This window comes from Euwallacea fornicatus, chromosome 5, assembly GCF_040115645.1.
Source record: "Euwallacea fornicatus isolate EFF26 chromosome 5, ASM4011564v1, whole genome shotgun sequence".
Taxonomy (NCBI): domain Eukaryota; kingdom Metazoa; phylum Arthropoda; class Insecta; order Coleoptera; family Curculionidae; genus Euwallacea; species Euwallacea fornicatus.
The window spans coordinates 151806-167763 of NC_089545.1; the positions used below are offsets into that span (position 1 = coordinate 151806).

At 34.4% G+C, this 15958-nt stretch overlaps 3 protein-coding genes across 5 annotated transcripts; 2 read left to right on the forward strand and 1 right to left on the reverse strand.

Moving 5' to 3' along the window:
- Nucleotides 1-218: 218 nt before the first annotated feature.
- LOC136339392 (uncharacterized) lies at nt 219-3869 on the forward strand. 2 transcript variants are annotated; one of them, XM_066282615.1, is made up of 2 exons: nt 219-2278; nt 3658-3869. In XM_066282615.1, exon 1 carries the CDS (start codon nt 306-308, stop codon nt 2028-2030), a length of 1725 nt encoding a protein of 574 aa, XP_066138712.1. In that variant the 5' UTR covers nt 219-305; the 3' UTR covers nt 2031-2278; nt 3658-3869. The 2 variants fall into 2 exon arrangements, with proteins under 2 accessions (XP_066138712.1, XP_066138711.1); XM_066282614.1 differs by having other exon boundaries at nt 219-2268.
- Nucleotides 2291-11580, reverse strand: LOC136339393 (ankyrin-2-like). The gene is made up of 3 exons (XM_066282616.1): nt 11095-11580; nt 3687-3868; nt 2291-3628 (listed from the first exon to the last, which is right to left on the reverse strand). The coding sequence occupies exons 1-3, from the start codon at nt 11137-11139 to the stop codon at nt 2308-2310; spliced, it is 1548 nt and encodes a 515-aa protein (XP_066138713.1). The 5' UTR covers nt 11140-11580; the 3' UTR covers nt 2291-2307.
- Nucleotides 6289-15741, forward strand: LOC136339391 (ubiquitin-protein ligase E3C). Of its 2 annotated transcripts, none has more exons than XM_066282611.1 (15): nt 6289-6356; nt 12110-12221; nt 12281-12466; nt 12526-12730; nt 12783-13103; nt 13157-13451; nt 13502-13686; nt 13738-13856; nt 13913-14117; nt 14177-14416; nt 14472-14716; nt 14770-14976; nt 15032-15287; nt 15339-15469; nt 15523-15741. In XM_066282611.1, exons 1-15 carry the CDS (start codon nt 6304-6306, stop codon nt 15688-15690), a joined length of 2928 nt encoding a protein of 975 aa, XP_066138708.1. In that variant the 5' UTR covers nt 6289-6303; the 3' UTR covers nt 15691-15741. The 2 variants fall into 2 exon arrangements, with proteins under 2 accessions (XP_066138708.1, XP_066138710.1); XM_066282613.1 differs by lacking the exon at nt 6289-6356 and adding an exon at nt 11760-12035 and having other exon boundaries at nt 12091-12221.
- Nucleotides 15742-15958: the final 217 nt, after the last annotated feature.

The following is a 15958-nucleotide window of genomic DNA, read 5'->3' on the forward strand; positions in this document are numbered from 1 at the left end:
ATTATTTGAATTGTAAAATTATGTGATAGACCTTAAAAAAATGATTGTTTATATATCAAAGATCAGCTTTATTATCAAAAGGTAAATTCTATATGAATTTCTGAAATGTGTAAAAGTGAAAAAAACACAATTCATACCCTGTTGCTTCCCAAATAATAAGGAAATGGGATACGTTTACACCAGTATACACTGCTAAATCAATACGTTAATATCGTTATGGCAACAAATTCCCACTAGGGACAAATTCTATATTTTACTAGCCAAATCTCTCCGATCGTTAGTTTGTCGTGTATCTTCACCAAACAATGAATCGCACAAGCAAAACCGGCCTTGCTGCAAGCCCCACAAAATCAGTTCCAAAATTCATAAAAACACAAAATATTCAGTTAAGAGCTATCGCGAAACCTGCCCCCTACAAGCTAAAACCGTATTCCGGGCTTTACAATCCTTACCCTAGCGGATGCTCATTGCTCTGCAATCATCCCATGGACAAGCAAGCAAAAGAACTATTTCAAAAGGTTAAGGAAAATTGGACCAATGATGAGCGATGCAATAGCCTGCTCGCCGAGGAAATTGATGCCATTAAGGCCAGTTTAAGCAAGTTTAGTTGCGGGGAAAGGCACTTAATCACTCAGATTGATAGTGTTCCTGAGGAGCTATTCCGGAGGTACACAGACACCGATTCACGTCCGTTAACCCCCGCACCAACTTTGGCAAGTGGCGCTACCAGAGCTTCTGGCTCTAGAAGATGTGTGACTCCCGAGGCAGGTGGTGTTAGACCGAAGGCGCAGTTAGTATTGGATTTGAGGAGAACTCACAGTCAAGAGACTATATCATATAACGCATCTCTTCAAGACCCCCCAATAGCTCGAGCTCAAAATGCACTAACCAAGGCTACCAGTTTGGAGGAAATCCCCTGTAATCGAAAATCTGCCACCATAAATAATTTATTGGTGCCATCCCCTAGGAAAGCCAAGACTGCGATTATTAACACCAAAAAACTTAATTTTAGTACTGTCACAATTGAGCCTACCAAGGAAAACCCTGAAGAAAAAATGGCGGGAATCTCACCGAGCAACAAGAAAGAAGAAGATTATGTCAAGCGTAGAGGCAAAAGACGAAAGAAAAAGGAAAGAGACCCGTTCAGGGGACCTCCAGCTTTTCAGGTTCCGATAGACCCAGAAACCCAAGTGGCAGCCATTGCGACTGACTCTCCATGCTTAGATGCACGAACGTCGTGTGCACCAAATCAAAGTCAAGACGGATTGTTAAAAAAGAGTTCAAGTCAAAAAGGCTCAAAGCTGCTATGTGATGAGAGTTTTGCGATTGAATCTTATCTAAATACAGAAATATTGAAACAGCTTAGACGCGAATTAAACGAGGATTTGGTGGATAGTGAATTGAACTTGAACAGAAGGAAAGCCCTCGAAGAAGCACTTAAAGGCATGCCCAAGGACAAAACACGCTGCAGGGAGTTACTGGAACTGCAAGACGAACTGAAAATACCCAAATTAAATGAACATTTGTGGATATATTTGCCTAGGACCTTCACAAGGTCTAGTGCCAGATTCGAGTTACCTATGAACAGTATATCCCTATCTAAAATGACCCCTATAGAATATCTGCAAGAAAACGTTAGCATTTCCTCAGAGAGAAAACTATTGTTCAACTGCATTTTCAACAAATTCAAAACGGACATCGATTCAAAGGTGGAAAGAAAAATGTCGAGTCACGTATTGCAGGAAGCGTTAGATCTTCTAATGGGTAGACCAATGATGCCCGAAGAAGCAACTCGATTTCGAAATTTGGTCGGATGGGGGGATTCGGTGGATTTTAAGACGTTTTGCGGAATTGCTGCTTTGTGCGAAAGGATCATGGCTCCCTCGTATTTCAAAAGGCTTACCGATCGGAAAATTGATCCTTCTCATGAAATCGAGATGGCAGACTTCGAACTTTTGGCCCGCAAGATCAATAAACAATTAGTGGATAAACGACTAATTCAGATATTATGTGATATTCAAACTCTTTAACGCTATAATTATTCGTGAACACTACCAATTATTGCATCGCAATAATCATTCCTATTTTTTAATAACTCTCTTGAAAAGTGGTTAAATTAGGTAGAATTTAAGTAGATTTAGTTTGCTGGGAACTATATCATATGGAAAATTCATACTAATTCGAAGCATACCCACCGATATTTCTATCGACTAATATCATTCTCTAAGTACGTTGTGGGAAAACTGTTCTGGGATCAAAAAATATTGGGTAAGAAAAAGTGTGTACCAACTTCAAGCATCTATAGTTTTATTCATATATCGGCAATCTGAAGCTCAAAATATCTTTATACGTACTAGCAATTTGCATATTTTGAAGAAACAAAAAGTACTGCTTTGATGTGACTAAACCAAATTTAAAAATCAGATGATCACGAGTAGCATTTCGAGACAATTCTAATAAACTAGGTAACTGGCAAAGTTTTTTCAAGTCTGCTTTGTACTCCTCGTTTAAATGTATATTATGAACGTGCGTTAATCGCGGAAATCTAAAGAACTGGACAAAGCTATTTAGGCAAAGCATTGGAAAATTTTCGAGTCCACCAGCTAATATGCTTCCAAATCGTTTGGTAGGTAATCTAGTGTCGTATAAAAACCTGGCAAAACTGACGACACTGTTATTCAAGAGATCAAGGTCCATGTGAAGACAGACGTATAATAAATCGGTATAACCGTACATCGTGAACAACTGCCCAACAATGTCACCACTCAAAGAATACCCGTCGCTCGCATATAGAAATAGAAGCTCATGGATTATGTCATACCAAGCTCCCTTATCGATTACAACACAAGTTACAAAGTTATATAGAGGGAAAAAATCGAAATCTACAAACAACGGAGCTAAATTATTGCTATTTATGATAACGCGTAGGTACGTGTAAATTTCATTTTCCTCCAGCGTATTGATAATTTGTTCTACATAAGACAAGTTCGAATGTAACTTTTGATATTTAAAATGTTTCCAGACAAGAGTAAAGTTATCCACATTGGGAACACGTAAACACATAAAAAAAGTATTTAAGTACTCATCTTCGTAATTAATGTCGGCTCCCCTATCGATGATTTCCTGTACGTAGGGGCAGAAATGAGTTAGGGCTAAATTCAGTAACGTCATGCCGTCCTTGGTGACAGCATTAAAGTCAGTCACGTAATCAAATAAAGCAGCTTGAAGATCTACTTTTTCAAGAATTATAGCTTTCATGAATGGGGTAATACCATTGTTACAGGGAACGTTAGGATCTGCCCCATAATACAATAGCATGCAAAGGGTTTCCAAGTTTTGCTGATTTATTGCCTCGTGCAGAACAGTTTCTTCACTATAATCTGTTGCGTTCATTTCTGCCCCGTTTAGAATAAGTTTCTTCACAATTTCGGGATACTTCACCGATATGTGCAATGGCGTCGTGTCCTCCAAAGTGGGCAAGTTAACGTCACAACCTGCCTTGATTAGAATTTCGACCAAATTCAAATATCCGCGTTTTCCTGCCAGAAATAAAGCAGTTTCCCCATAAAAATTCTGACAGTTAACGTTGATATCGTCGCAAGTTAATAAGAAATCGGCTATTTCGGATCTAGAAAATAACATATTACTTATTTACAGAACTTCCTCAAGAAGCTAATGCAACTTACAAGTTGTTAATAACCGCTACGTGTAGTGGAGTATTTCCATGGTTGTCGATAATATTTGCCGACCTTCCCGCTATTACTAACGTTTTAACTTTGCTTAAATCTGCCTGTATAACGGCTTGGATAACCCCAGTTGCTAGCAAGGGATCGTCGTAAACGAAGACCGTTGACGCATTATGGGTATACTGCAACGAAAACAAGACCCGTTAGGTGAAGATATGAATACTGTGCTTGGTGACAATGGAACATTTTTAAAAACAGGACAATGTAGAATATTTGGTAGGAACAAGTATTTGAGCGAAAAGGTTTTTTACTACTCAAAAATGCGTAATATCTATATTTCATTATTTGCCGGGTGTCTCATTTTTGTCTTAATATACTAATTTCATACTGTTTATCGATTCACTATTAATTAAATATTACCTGTATCAATACAAAAATTGGTTATTTCCCATTTGTGCGAACCTACAGTGAAGCTGTGACTACATAAATAGCTATTATTCATTGTTTTCGCAAGCTGTCGTCGAGGCGCCTAAAAGGGTCAACAATGGAAAAAAAAACCAACTACCCGACTGCATTTTATTGCGAAAATTATATAAATTCGATTCTACATCATCGACATCTTGTTAGATAAACAAAACATGGATTATAGTTGCGGTCATGTTTACGGCATATTTTCGATGGTTAGCGTGGTCGTAGAATCTTGTTTTTTCATTATTACTTTTTTTGAACAGTACTCTGATCGACTAGATATGTACTTGCGAAGATTAAGTGCTTCGCGTTTGCCTCTTCGAAGTCTATAAACTCGGTAATCCTTGAAGTCTAAATGACGAAGAGATAGTATACCAGCAGCAAAGAAAAAAAAATCACAATACGCGAAAAAGCGGCTGTTTGGAATTCCAACGCAAAATTTAACTTTTTTCTGAATGCAAGTGAACGGGGCTAGCCTTAAGTATAAATTATGACGAACACTGATTTACTGTTGCAAAAGCGTGTTAAAAATAAAAGACTAAAATGACCTCTAGTTCAATGAACAGCTTGTTACCAGAAGTACGCCATGTTTTGTAACTAACTTTAGGAACAATTACAGAAACGTCATAAACGAAACAAGTATTAATGCCTGAACACATATTGGGAACCCAAACCAGCGATTTCTTTAAAACACATCACCTTTTTTATAAACACTAATACCGCTTCAGGTCAGGCCGTTCGACTGAAGATGCGATCGCTGCATATTATGGCTAAAAATGAGAATAGGAAGTGTCGTTTTGACCGCATCTCACGCTAACTCGTTATAGAAAATCTAAGATATTGCAAGTTCAGCAAAGTAGCTTACGCGTGAAACAAGTTAAAAACTAACAAAAAGGATCTCTAATTGAAGTCGCAAAAAGTGCTTATGCCAAATTGCTAGGTCAAATTCACTTAGAGCCGAAACTAAAACGGCCTTCTTACGTCAGTAGATATGAAATTTTTGTTTTTTAATGTGTGATCCGATGTTTATCCTGTAATCTCTTAAATAAGAACCAAGCTCCGGCAGCATCAAAGGTATATGGCCTGTAATATACAGGAAATATCCTAAAAAATAAAATCTCTTTTTTTACAGATTTATTACTTATTATTTTCTAAAATTATTAACATTTTCCTTAGGGTACTTGTTTAATCATTGCAAGAAAATAATTTTATATGTTAGATTTGATGTGTCGTTTTTCAGATACTCTCTACTTATTTTTCGCTTTTGAGTAAAATTTTCACTTTTAAAAACTAGTGGTGTAATATTTTTCATTCAATTTTGACAAATAATTTTACGAAGTATCTTAAAAAATCCAAGAAAGGCCGGACACCGAAAGCCACCGTGACACGCAATACAAAATACTTAAAAAGAGAATTGGAACCCAACGTAAAAATCCATTTTACGCCGATGAGCAGTACACGTTTGATATCTCCGCTTGTACGTGATGTCGGCCTACTTTTTACCTAGCTCAATGCAAGAACCTATAATTTTTCATTAATATATCGACTCTCTGAAGCTCAAAACATTTTTGTAAATATTAACAACTTGCGCATTTTAAATAAACAAAAGGTACTATTTAGATGTGAATAGATCAAATTTAAAAATCGGGTAATCACGAGTATTATTTCGAGAAAATTCTAATAAGTTAAGAAACTGGCAGAGTGTTTTAACTCTTCTTTGGTTGTTCTGTCAAATGCATACCGCGAAAAGTAATTCGAGGAAATCTGAAAAACCGGATGAAATCGCGTAAACAAAGCACTGCAAAGTTCTCCAGTCCGTCGGTAAGTACGTTTCCAAACCGCTTGGTGGGTAGTCTTGTATCACATAAAAATCTGGCAAAATTGACGTAACTGTTAGGCAAGGGTTCAGGGTCCATATGAAGATGAACGTTTAATAAATCGGTATAACCGTACATCTCGTACTGTTTAACAATGTCGCCACTCAAAGAAGACCCGTGACTCACATACCGAAAAAAAAGTTTGTTGACTACATCGAACCAAGCTTCTTTATAGACTGCAACATTGTTTACAAAATTGTATATGGTGGAAAAAGTCGAAATCTTCAAATAACGTAACTAAATTATTGCTATTTACAATAACGCGCACGTACATGTTTACTTCATTTTCGTCCACTGTAGTAATAATCTGTTTTACGAAAGACAAGTGAGTACAATTTCTGGTACTAAAAGTTTCATGAAAAACATTTATCCCCTTGAATCTAAGAAATAAAGCAGCATTTTTCCTAAAATCGTAAAAGGACAAAAAATTCCTAAAATTATTCAGGGAGTAGCCCCTTAAATTTTTGCCCAACATTTAGGAAACATACCGTATATAAAGGGGCGTTTTCATATTTGTCGTTAATATTTACCGCTCCTCTTGCGCTCCTTGCGAATATTAATGCTTTAGCTTTGCTTAAATTTGCCTTATATAAATATACCTTGCCTTATAAAACCTGTCATGGCCCCATTTACTACTAAAGGGTTATTATAAACGAGCGCCATTGGTGAGTTTAAGTGGTAATGCAACGAAAAGAGGATCTCTTAGGTGATGATGAGAATAATGCTTCGTGAGAAAAAGAACATACCACAAAAACCGGACTATATAGAGCACAAGCACTGGACGACGCGAAGTATTTGACAAAGACACAAATGTCGGTAAAAAAAACATTTTGAATAAAACGTGTCTCGCGAGTTTAAAATGTGAAGGGTCAAGAGTGTGTGAGATTTCGTTTATGTTTGCCGAGTATTTCTTTTATTGTTGAAAATACAAAAATACATTTTTCGCCAAATATTGCTACTTACTAGTTAACGTAAGAAGCCACAAATTTATTTTTTCTACTGTATGAGACACTTCTTAACGTTAAACAAGATACAAAAAGCAAAAACACCATTGATATTATTAGATGTATAAATTAATTCTCGGCCCTTAGATAAAATTGGTTAAAACACCTCTCTGAATTTACAATTTTTTTTAACTATATAGTCCGTTTTGAAGCTCCATCTGTGAGCTATCAAACCACTTAATTTGATAATTTAAGCACGAAGAACATTACAAAATAAAATGTCGTCTGACAAGCAGCGCTTAAGGCGCTCTCGTCTTTTCACTTTTCAACTTAAAAAAAATGCTGCAGAAGCGCAAGACATGATTTGTTCAACCTTGGGAGAGAATGCTGTATTTTATAGTACGTGTAAAAAATGATTTCAAAAGTTTCGAAATGGAAATTTTGATCTTGAAGATGAAATACGCCCCAGTCAACCAAAAAAAGGTTAACGATGAAGAGTTGGAGAACTTACTCAATGAAAATCCCTGCTAAACACAAAAAGAGTTTGCTGATGCACTTGGAATGACTCAACCAGCTATTTCGAAACGTTTGAAAAAATCAAGAAAGATACAAAAGGACGGTCACTGGATACCTCATGATCTTAGCCCAGAAAACAAAAATCGATGCTGCGAAAATGCAATGTGTCTACTGACGCGATTCGGAAAAAAAAACTTTTTAAGTAAAACTGTTACTGGAGATGAAAAATGGATATTGTATGACAAACCGTAGAGAAAAAAATCGTTGGTTTATCCGGGAGAACCATCAGCAAGTACTGCAAAACCAAACATCCACGGAAAAAAAATGTTATTGAGTATTTGGTGGGATTCCAAAGGTGTAATTTATTATGAGACACTTAAACCAAGAGAAACTATTACTGCTAACCGTTGTCAAGACCAATTAATAAAATTGAGGGTTGCTATTGAGGAAAAAAGACCTTTTAATGGTAGTGGAACAAGGCAAGTCATTTTGTTGCACGACAACGCGCGACCACGCACGGCAAAAGACACCATTGACATTATCTCCGCGTTGGGCTGGGAAGTTCTCTCTCATGCGGCGTATTCACCAGATCTTGCACCTTCTGATTATTACCTTTTCCGAGCATTACAATATCACCTGGTTGATACACACTTTCAATGTCTCGAAGAAGTCCACCAAACAATGGAAGATTTTATCCAATCAAAATCACCATCTTTCTTCCGAGATGGGATTCGAAAATTACCTGATAAATGGCAGAAATGCATTGAAAATAAGGACAATTATTTTGATGATTAAGTCGTAGTTCTTTTTTTTATAAATAAAAATCTAAATTGTTAAAAAAAAGGCCGTGAATTAATTTATACACCTGATACAGCAGAAACACATTTCCTTTTAAAATTAAAGGAACAACTAACAAATGATTCCAATTGAAAACATTCTTCATTCATTTCAGTCTAAATAAAACAAATATCACCTAAGAACCCAAATTAGAATAATGCTAAATTTAGGAATATAATATAATAAATACTGAAACATATGTTAAAATTACAATTAGGTAGATGTGAATGGATATACAAGTAGAGTCTGGGAAGACATGATAAAAATGAAAGAAGTTTTGTATCACTTCCCAATTAAATCAATATCATTTTAATGATTTTTACAAAACAATTTTCCAGCAATTATGCTTTGCTAGACCACTCTACACCTGTCAAAATAAAATAACTAAGGTAAGTCTTTTGAAACTGTAATTCCATTAATCTGATTTCTACGAACTCTTATAAATTTCTCTTTAATTGAATACTCAATCATACATCAATTTTCTTTCCTTGCTCTATTACTTATCTCTCATATCTTTGTACTAGTCTTTGAAGCACTGGGAGATTCTTGGATTCGGCTTAAAATCACTCTCAATTGTTTCTCTGGGCGCGTCTGTACATCTGGCTGATACGTAAAAGTAGTTTTAGAAATATTTCTACAAGAAACTATTCTACTACTACGCGTCCTATATATTCTTCTCACTATGACCTCCGATTCGTCAGAAACATTATTCATATCTTCTGATGATTTTGAGATTAAATTCAGGGATTTCAAAAATTCGCCTTGCTGCACGGAATTTCCTCTCGTCAATTCTGTGGGGGAATTAGTTTTATGGCCATCGTGGTCATGTTGATTCAGTCCAATCAAACTGTCCGTTTTTCTAGTTGATATATCACTGTCAGGTTCTCCTAATGTGAAGTATACACTTGAGGAAGGTCGAGGAGAACTGTCTAAAATATCCGATTCAGTTTGAATGTTGTTTATATTTTCATGAATATTATCGTTATCAGAGATGGAACCCACCAGTTCCGGAATTTCAACAAAGATTGAACTACTTTTATCGTTTAGTTTCTGTTGTTTAGCTTTGACTCCTTTACTTTTGTTTCGCCTCTTTTTCGAACTGTTATGTGAATTCGTATTTGGGTCGTGGTAACTTTCAGGTTCAGGAGATGTATTCAAATCAGCATCATTGTTATTTAATATGGATATATCCAACGAGTTCTCTTTTGTTATTGGACGACCGGAGTAATCACTTAAAACCGTGTCATCACTCGACTCATTTACTGAAGTAAACCCCTCGATTTCTAAGGACCTGCATGTTTCAAGAAATTTACTGAGCAAATTTCCGGGCACCGTAGTCTCTCCGGTGTACATATACTCTAAAAAACATGACGCTTCCTCTGCAGTAACATCTTTTAAGATAATAATAATATGCTGTTCCAGTGGAGCATCTTTCAAAATTTTTTTAAAATAAGTAGAACACACCGACAAGACCAGTTTGTGAGCTTTAAAAGTAAAATTTGTGTTTGTAAGAGTGACATCACAAAGCGTTTCCTCTTTCAAAAACTCGTCAAAAACGTGTTCAAAAAATTTCGGATGTTTACGTGCTCGCACGCAAAACTTCTGGTATTTTGTACCCATTAATTTTAAATGTTTCACTAGGCCCTAGTAGATCTGATGATTCCACTGCAGTTACGGCTGAAAAAAGACACCGTGATGAAATTCTAAGAAGTTTGTATGATGAGACATGTAGCATAGTAGATACAGTATAGATATATTTTTCACAATATTTAAACATATAAGAAACTAATTTCTGATTGGATAGTGACCATTTATCTGCTTAAATTTTTACATAAATACACTGTAATTTGCCTAGTAAAAGTAAATGCCTTGGCTAGTCGATAGGGTGAGAAATCACAGGTGGCCCAGTGATTATTTACTCCATGGCACTATGAGGATTATTCTAATAATATTGGTCAAATAAAAAAGTTTTCAAGGTATTTCCTAGATATTTAAAAGGTACTTTTGGTGTACACACTTCATTAGGTTTTTTATATTTCCAATATTCTCCTGACACTGGCCTTATATTTTGAGTAAAAAATTTTTAACTTAGGAAAATTATTTCATAATTTGCAACAAAAAAGGAGGCAAGTTCATTGAAATCTATTATATCTCAAGCTTTGGAATTTTATATAAAATTAAATTTTAAAAGTTGGGTAACTAAGGACATTTTTGAGAAATAGAGAATAGAGCAAGTACTTATAAAGTTTTATCAGAAAGTTACTTATGTCACTTACTCGAGTACTTAGTTATTAGACCTGGTTTATGCAACTACTTAATTCTTCATTCTTAATTGCCAATCCTTAAAAAGCTGGTATCCTATTGTGACTGTTTGTATTGTTGTAAGAAAGGAGGTGTCTTGTCATTTGGGGGTTAACATTTATTTCAAAAATTATTTCAAATAATGCTTTGAAAAATTATTTTCCAAAAAATAACTGTGAAAAAACTGCCAATTAACTATCAATATCATATTCTTAAGAATTCTAAATCACCTTTAATAAGCATTATGAATTAACAATTAATAACAAATTAAGAAATTGATGGTTGAAATTGAGATAAATCTGGTTTTAGTAATTTCATGTTACTCAGTTCTATTGAATTTGAAATATGAAACATAGAAACTTTCCAAGGGAACCCTTAGCCACTAGTATCCAAAGAACATGAAATAGTTTCATAAATGGTCCTATTTCCAAATTCTATTGCCATGTGCCAAGTTTGTGTACTTACAATATCATGTAATTCCTGGTCAGAGTCTGATGAATGTTCGGCCATGGAAAAATTCCGCCACACGATACAGAGAAGCTTCTATTCTACACTTATTGTGAAAACGTGCACGTTCTAGTTGGCTTAATTATATAAATTATATATGAGCATCTGCAGTATATAGAGTAACAGTAGGAAAGGATCCAAAAAGTTAAATGCTCTTATTCATTTCATGGGAGATTTAGATTTTAATATAGACACACCATTAATCCGTATTCCATCGTTTCTACTTCACACTATTCTTTTTTTTATAATTCTATTTCACTTCACTACCTCAGGACATACACAACGCAGCTTTGCTATTGAATTTTCAGACACAACAACGCCTGAGACAACAACGCGTGCAATTCAAGATTCCCCGATTACTCTTCTAACAAGACCTTCATACAAGACCTAAGAACTGTGTTACAATTGAAAATTTATTAGTTAAAAGAAGTTTTATTGGTGCTTGTAAATCCCAGATTAGAAGTAAGTATAGTTAATACATTATTATTTAAATAGGAAACGTTCAACATACAAAAATTAAAATTTGACAAAATGGCCGTAAACTGCGACGTTGTCGTAATATCACTATTGCCGCTTATTAAATTGAATGAGTGAATACAATCTGACGTTGAAAATTTTTATTTGACCTTTTGTTGTCCAAACAAACGGATATTGAGAATATTTTAGAATTATTTCCAATTCTCTTCATATTTCAATAATTTTTTTAGTGATTTTGCCATTTTATATAAAGAAAGCATTCAATTTCTAGTCTCTATACATTATAATTGCAGCTATTTAACTGCCATTGTGCTGATCTTAAGTAAATTGCCCAGACCTACATATATCAACCCAGATATATTCTTTATAATCATTAGGAATAAAAACAAATTTAGGCCCCTCTTTGATCTTTCCAAAAATGGGTAAATACATTAGTCAACCTTGGTTTGACCATACTGATTAACAATTAAATTTTAGCTTTTAAATTGCGTTACAGTTTTGAAGGCAATTTGAAAACAAAACCCGAGCAAAATTTATCTGGGGCTAGTACTAAATTATCTAGAGATCTACTAATTCAGAAAACTCACGAGGAACGACGTAAAAGACAGGTATGTAAGTGTAGGACAGATTGTAAGGCCATTCAATGTTTTTTCTTTTTGTTTTAAAGGAACAAAGGCTAAAGTTGCAAAGTGCTGAACTTTTGCAATCACATATTCGCAGTTATCTAGTGAGAACGCACGTGAAAAATTATCAAAGGCAGGAGTATGTTGTGTCAGAAAATATTTTGGGTATTGAGGATAAATTGAAAAGGCTTTTGTTCTTTTATCATCCAAGGAAAGATTTTGATAAACTTGTAAGTTGGTCTCATAAGAAGTTAATAAGTGAGAAATAATATTTTAAAATAATTTGCAGAGCAAATTAGTACAACAACTACTAGATCATAAAACAGAATTTCTCAAAATAATAAACTTAAATCCTCAGACTTGTTGGACTGTTAAAAGGCTGCTTGTTTTATGTTTGAAACATTGTTCCCAAAATGAAAATCAAAATCTAATGCTCCAAGTTATTAATACATTTAATGACAATCATGGAATTGTATTTCACCTAATTAGAAAAGGTAGTCAAATATGCTAAATTTCAGTCTGTAATACTAACAGCAATTTTTCTAGGCTATTTTGGGTACCTTCGAATATTGCTAGATGCAGCATCTGGATTGGTACTTTCATTGATAATGCATCTTATTCACAGGCCATTTAAATTTTTAAATGAATTTGGGCCGTCACAAGATTTAGTTTTCTCAGAATTTTGCAATCATTTCTTAAAGCCCCCTCTGACTTATAATATAAAGATTTATCTTATTCCATATTTTAAAACAAAAATGGACTCTTCTTTCTATGACAAATTAATAAGATATTTAAATAGTATTTATTATCTTATTCAGAGCAATAGCTTGTTCTATTGTATGTTAGCACTTGAACCTGCAGATTATGGTAAGCATTAACCCAATACATTAGCATCATAGTCATTAAAACTGTTATTTTAGAACCAGGTTATGACAGCATCCACGTATTTTCCTTACTTAGTAAAGAGTTACATTCTTTAAAACCCTCATCAGATCTCAGTGAGGATAGCGATTATGAGGATGATGAAGATGTTGAAATGTCTGAAGAAGAAGTGTTGTTATCACACTATCTGAATATACTTAATAATTCAAATGAAGTAAGAAAACTATTGAATTTTTTAGAAAATAACTGTGACGACGAGTTAGTACTGACAGCATTTGTAAATTTTGCTCAAAACTTACTTCTTGTATATAAGGATTCAATTAGAAAATATTTGTAAGTTTAATAAACGAGGTTTTGCAAAAGAATCAAATTTCATGTTGCAGGTTACTATATAAACTGGGATTAAATAGTATCTTTTTAAAAAAACTTTGGTCGTCAATGTCTAAGAAGCACTATTCGGAACTTCAAATAAATGGAGCTTTGTTGGTCTCCTGGAGGGACTGTCATACAAAACTTTCAGTGTTCTGTGATATGTTTACATTTTACACTGAAACTTTAACTGATAAAGGTATGTTAAAGTTGTACCAGGTTAGTGCAACTTCAAAGTTTTAAATTTTAGAAAATTCGGACACTAGTGAAACTTTTACTCAAGATGATTTACATACAATGTCGACGTTGCTCAAAAGTGTAGCCATTGATTTGGTGGAAATTGCGTTTCCTTTGTGTAGAGCTAGTTCAGTATGTCGGCAAGAAGTTAATAGTAAATAAAACAACATAATACAGTCGGATTTCAGGTAATTGTAACGCCGGAAATTATTCATTTGTACCGGTCTTGCTTAAGTTGTTTGAAAATGCTACACACACTGGATATGAGGAGGCAGTTTTGTCCTGCAGGATTCTGGACAGCCAGGAAGATACCGATCTCGCCAGATTTGGCAAAAAAAAATTATTTGTCTAAAAAGATTGTGCCTTTTGGAGGCACCATATCTAATAGTGAAGGTTAGCATCCCTGTTTACTGTTATTTACTAAATTCACAATGATCTTATTCTTTCATCAGATGATGAACATTTGCCTCCTTTATCAACGATAGAACAAAGATCCCTGGCAATTTTACAAGAGTTACCTTTCTTAATTATTTTCAATACACGTGTTCAGTTGCTCAGAGATTTTTGCCGATTTAGTTTAGGTGAAAATGAATATCAGCGAATGCATCACGAGTTGACCCATGATAATTCGGTAGTAATCAGAAGAAACTACTTGTATGAAGATGCTTTTGAGAAGATTTCTACTAAAAGCGGTAAAATTTATTATTCGTATCATAGACCCAAGACATTTTAAATAACATATTTCAGAATCGGATTTAAAGCACAGGGTTAGGATTCAGTTTATAAATAATGTGGGTTTGGAAGAGGCAGGAATTGATGGGGGAGGTATTTTTAAAGAGTTTATAAACGAGGTTTTGAAGACGGCCTTCGATCCAAACAGAGGTTTTTTTTTAATGACAGGCGATAACGCTCTTTATCCCAACCCTAATGTTCATCTTATAGTGGAAAACTATACGGAACACTATAAATTTATAGGGCGTTTAGTTGGAAAGGTATTTTATTTAAGAAAAATAATGTCTGAAAAATCTAAGTAATATTGTTTTAGGCAATATTCGAAAACATTTTAGTGGACCTTCCTTTAGCAGAATTCTTTTTAGCCAAATTATTAGTAGAAAGGGCTAGCACGTGTTACCTCAAATCATTAGACCCAGTACTCTACAGAAACTTATTGTATCTACGAGACTATACTGGTGACGTCAGTGATTTAGGTCTAGATTTTTCCACTGTTAACAACGATCTAGGAGAAACCAGGGTATACATTTCATCTATTGATATTTAGCAGTTTCCTATATTTTTATTATTATTAGGTAATGGACTTAAAACCAAATGGTAGAGAAATTTCTGTAACAAACGAAAATAGATTAGAATATATTCAAAGACTGGCGGATTTGAAATTAAATGTTCAATTGAAGAAGCAGTGTGCAGCATTTTGTGAAGGGTTAAACAGTGTGGTGCCGGTTTTATGGCTTAAACTGTTCAATCACAAAGAACTTCAAGTCATTATTGGCGGAGACACGCAAGAAGTTGATCTCGGCGATATGAGGGCACATACTGTTTATTCCGGTAATATTTTATGTGCTCATAGTACTATTAGCATAATTTTTATGTTTTTAGGTGATTTTACAGCAGATCATCCAACAATACTCTTATTTTGGAAAATTCTATATAGTTTTAATGACATTCAAAAGAGACAGCTTTTAAAGTTTGTGACTAGTTGCTCGCGGCCGCCGCTCTTAGGGTTTAAGGTACTTTTTCCTAATTTTGTTATTGGTGAACTTGAAAAAAAATCTTCTTTTAGGAATTAAATCCTCCTTTCTGTATACAATCATCTGGAGTAGATAATCGTATGCCTACAGCCAGTACGTGTCTGAATCTTCTGAAAATACCGATTATTAAGGAAGAAGACGTACTTCGCTCAAAACTGTTAGCAGCTATAGAGCAACAAGCTGGTTTTGAACTGTCTTAAAGTGTTTTTGTGATAAAACTATTGTTATTTAATTATATATACGTAATAAGATTGTTTCTTTTCATCATAGGGAATAAGTATATGGGCGGAGAACGCATTAAAAACGTATCAATTTTATTCAAATTTAAACCTTTTTCGTGCATATTGTGTGTTATAAGTTAAGTGATATTAATTAAATCATATTACAACACGAGCATTTTATTATTTTTTTTTAATAACTATAATTCTACAAATTGGTGATAGATGGTTAGTGGTGAACTGATTTTCC

Bases quoted from the DNA above. Each gene is read 5' to 3' on its own strand.
- LOC136339391 (XM_066282611.1), top strand. From the start codon at position 6,304: ATGTTTACTTCATTTTCGTCCACTGTAGTAATAATCTGTTTTACGAAA. The intron at 6,357-12,109 runs GTGAGTACAATT...ATTGCGTTACAG, and splicing joins ATCTGTTTTACGAAAGACAA to TTTTGAAGGCAATTTGAAAA. The intron at 14,977-15,031 runs GTATACATTTCA...TATTATTATTAG, and splicing joins ACGATCTAGGAGAAACCAGG to GTAATGGACTTAAAACCAAA.
- LOC136339393 (XM_066282616.1), bottom strand. From the start codon at position 11,139: ATGGCCGAACATTCATCAGACTCTGACCAGGAATTACATGATATT. The intron at 3,869-11,094 runs GTAAGTACACAA...TTTTCGTTGCAG, and splicing joins ACCAGGAATTACATGATATT to TATACCCATAATGCGTCAAC. The intron at 3,629-3,686 runs GTAAGTTGCATT...GTTATTTTCTAG, and splicing joins GTAGCGGTTATTAACAACTT to ATCCGAAATAGCCGATTTCT.
- LOC136339392 (XM_066282615.1), top strand. From the start codon at position 306: ATGAATCGCACAAGCAAAACCGGCCTTGCTGCAAGCCCCACAAAATCA.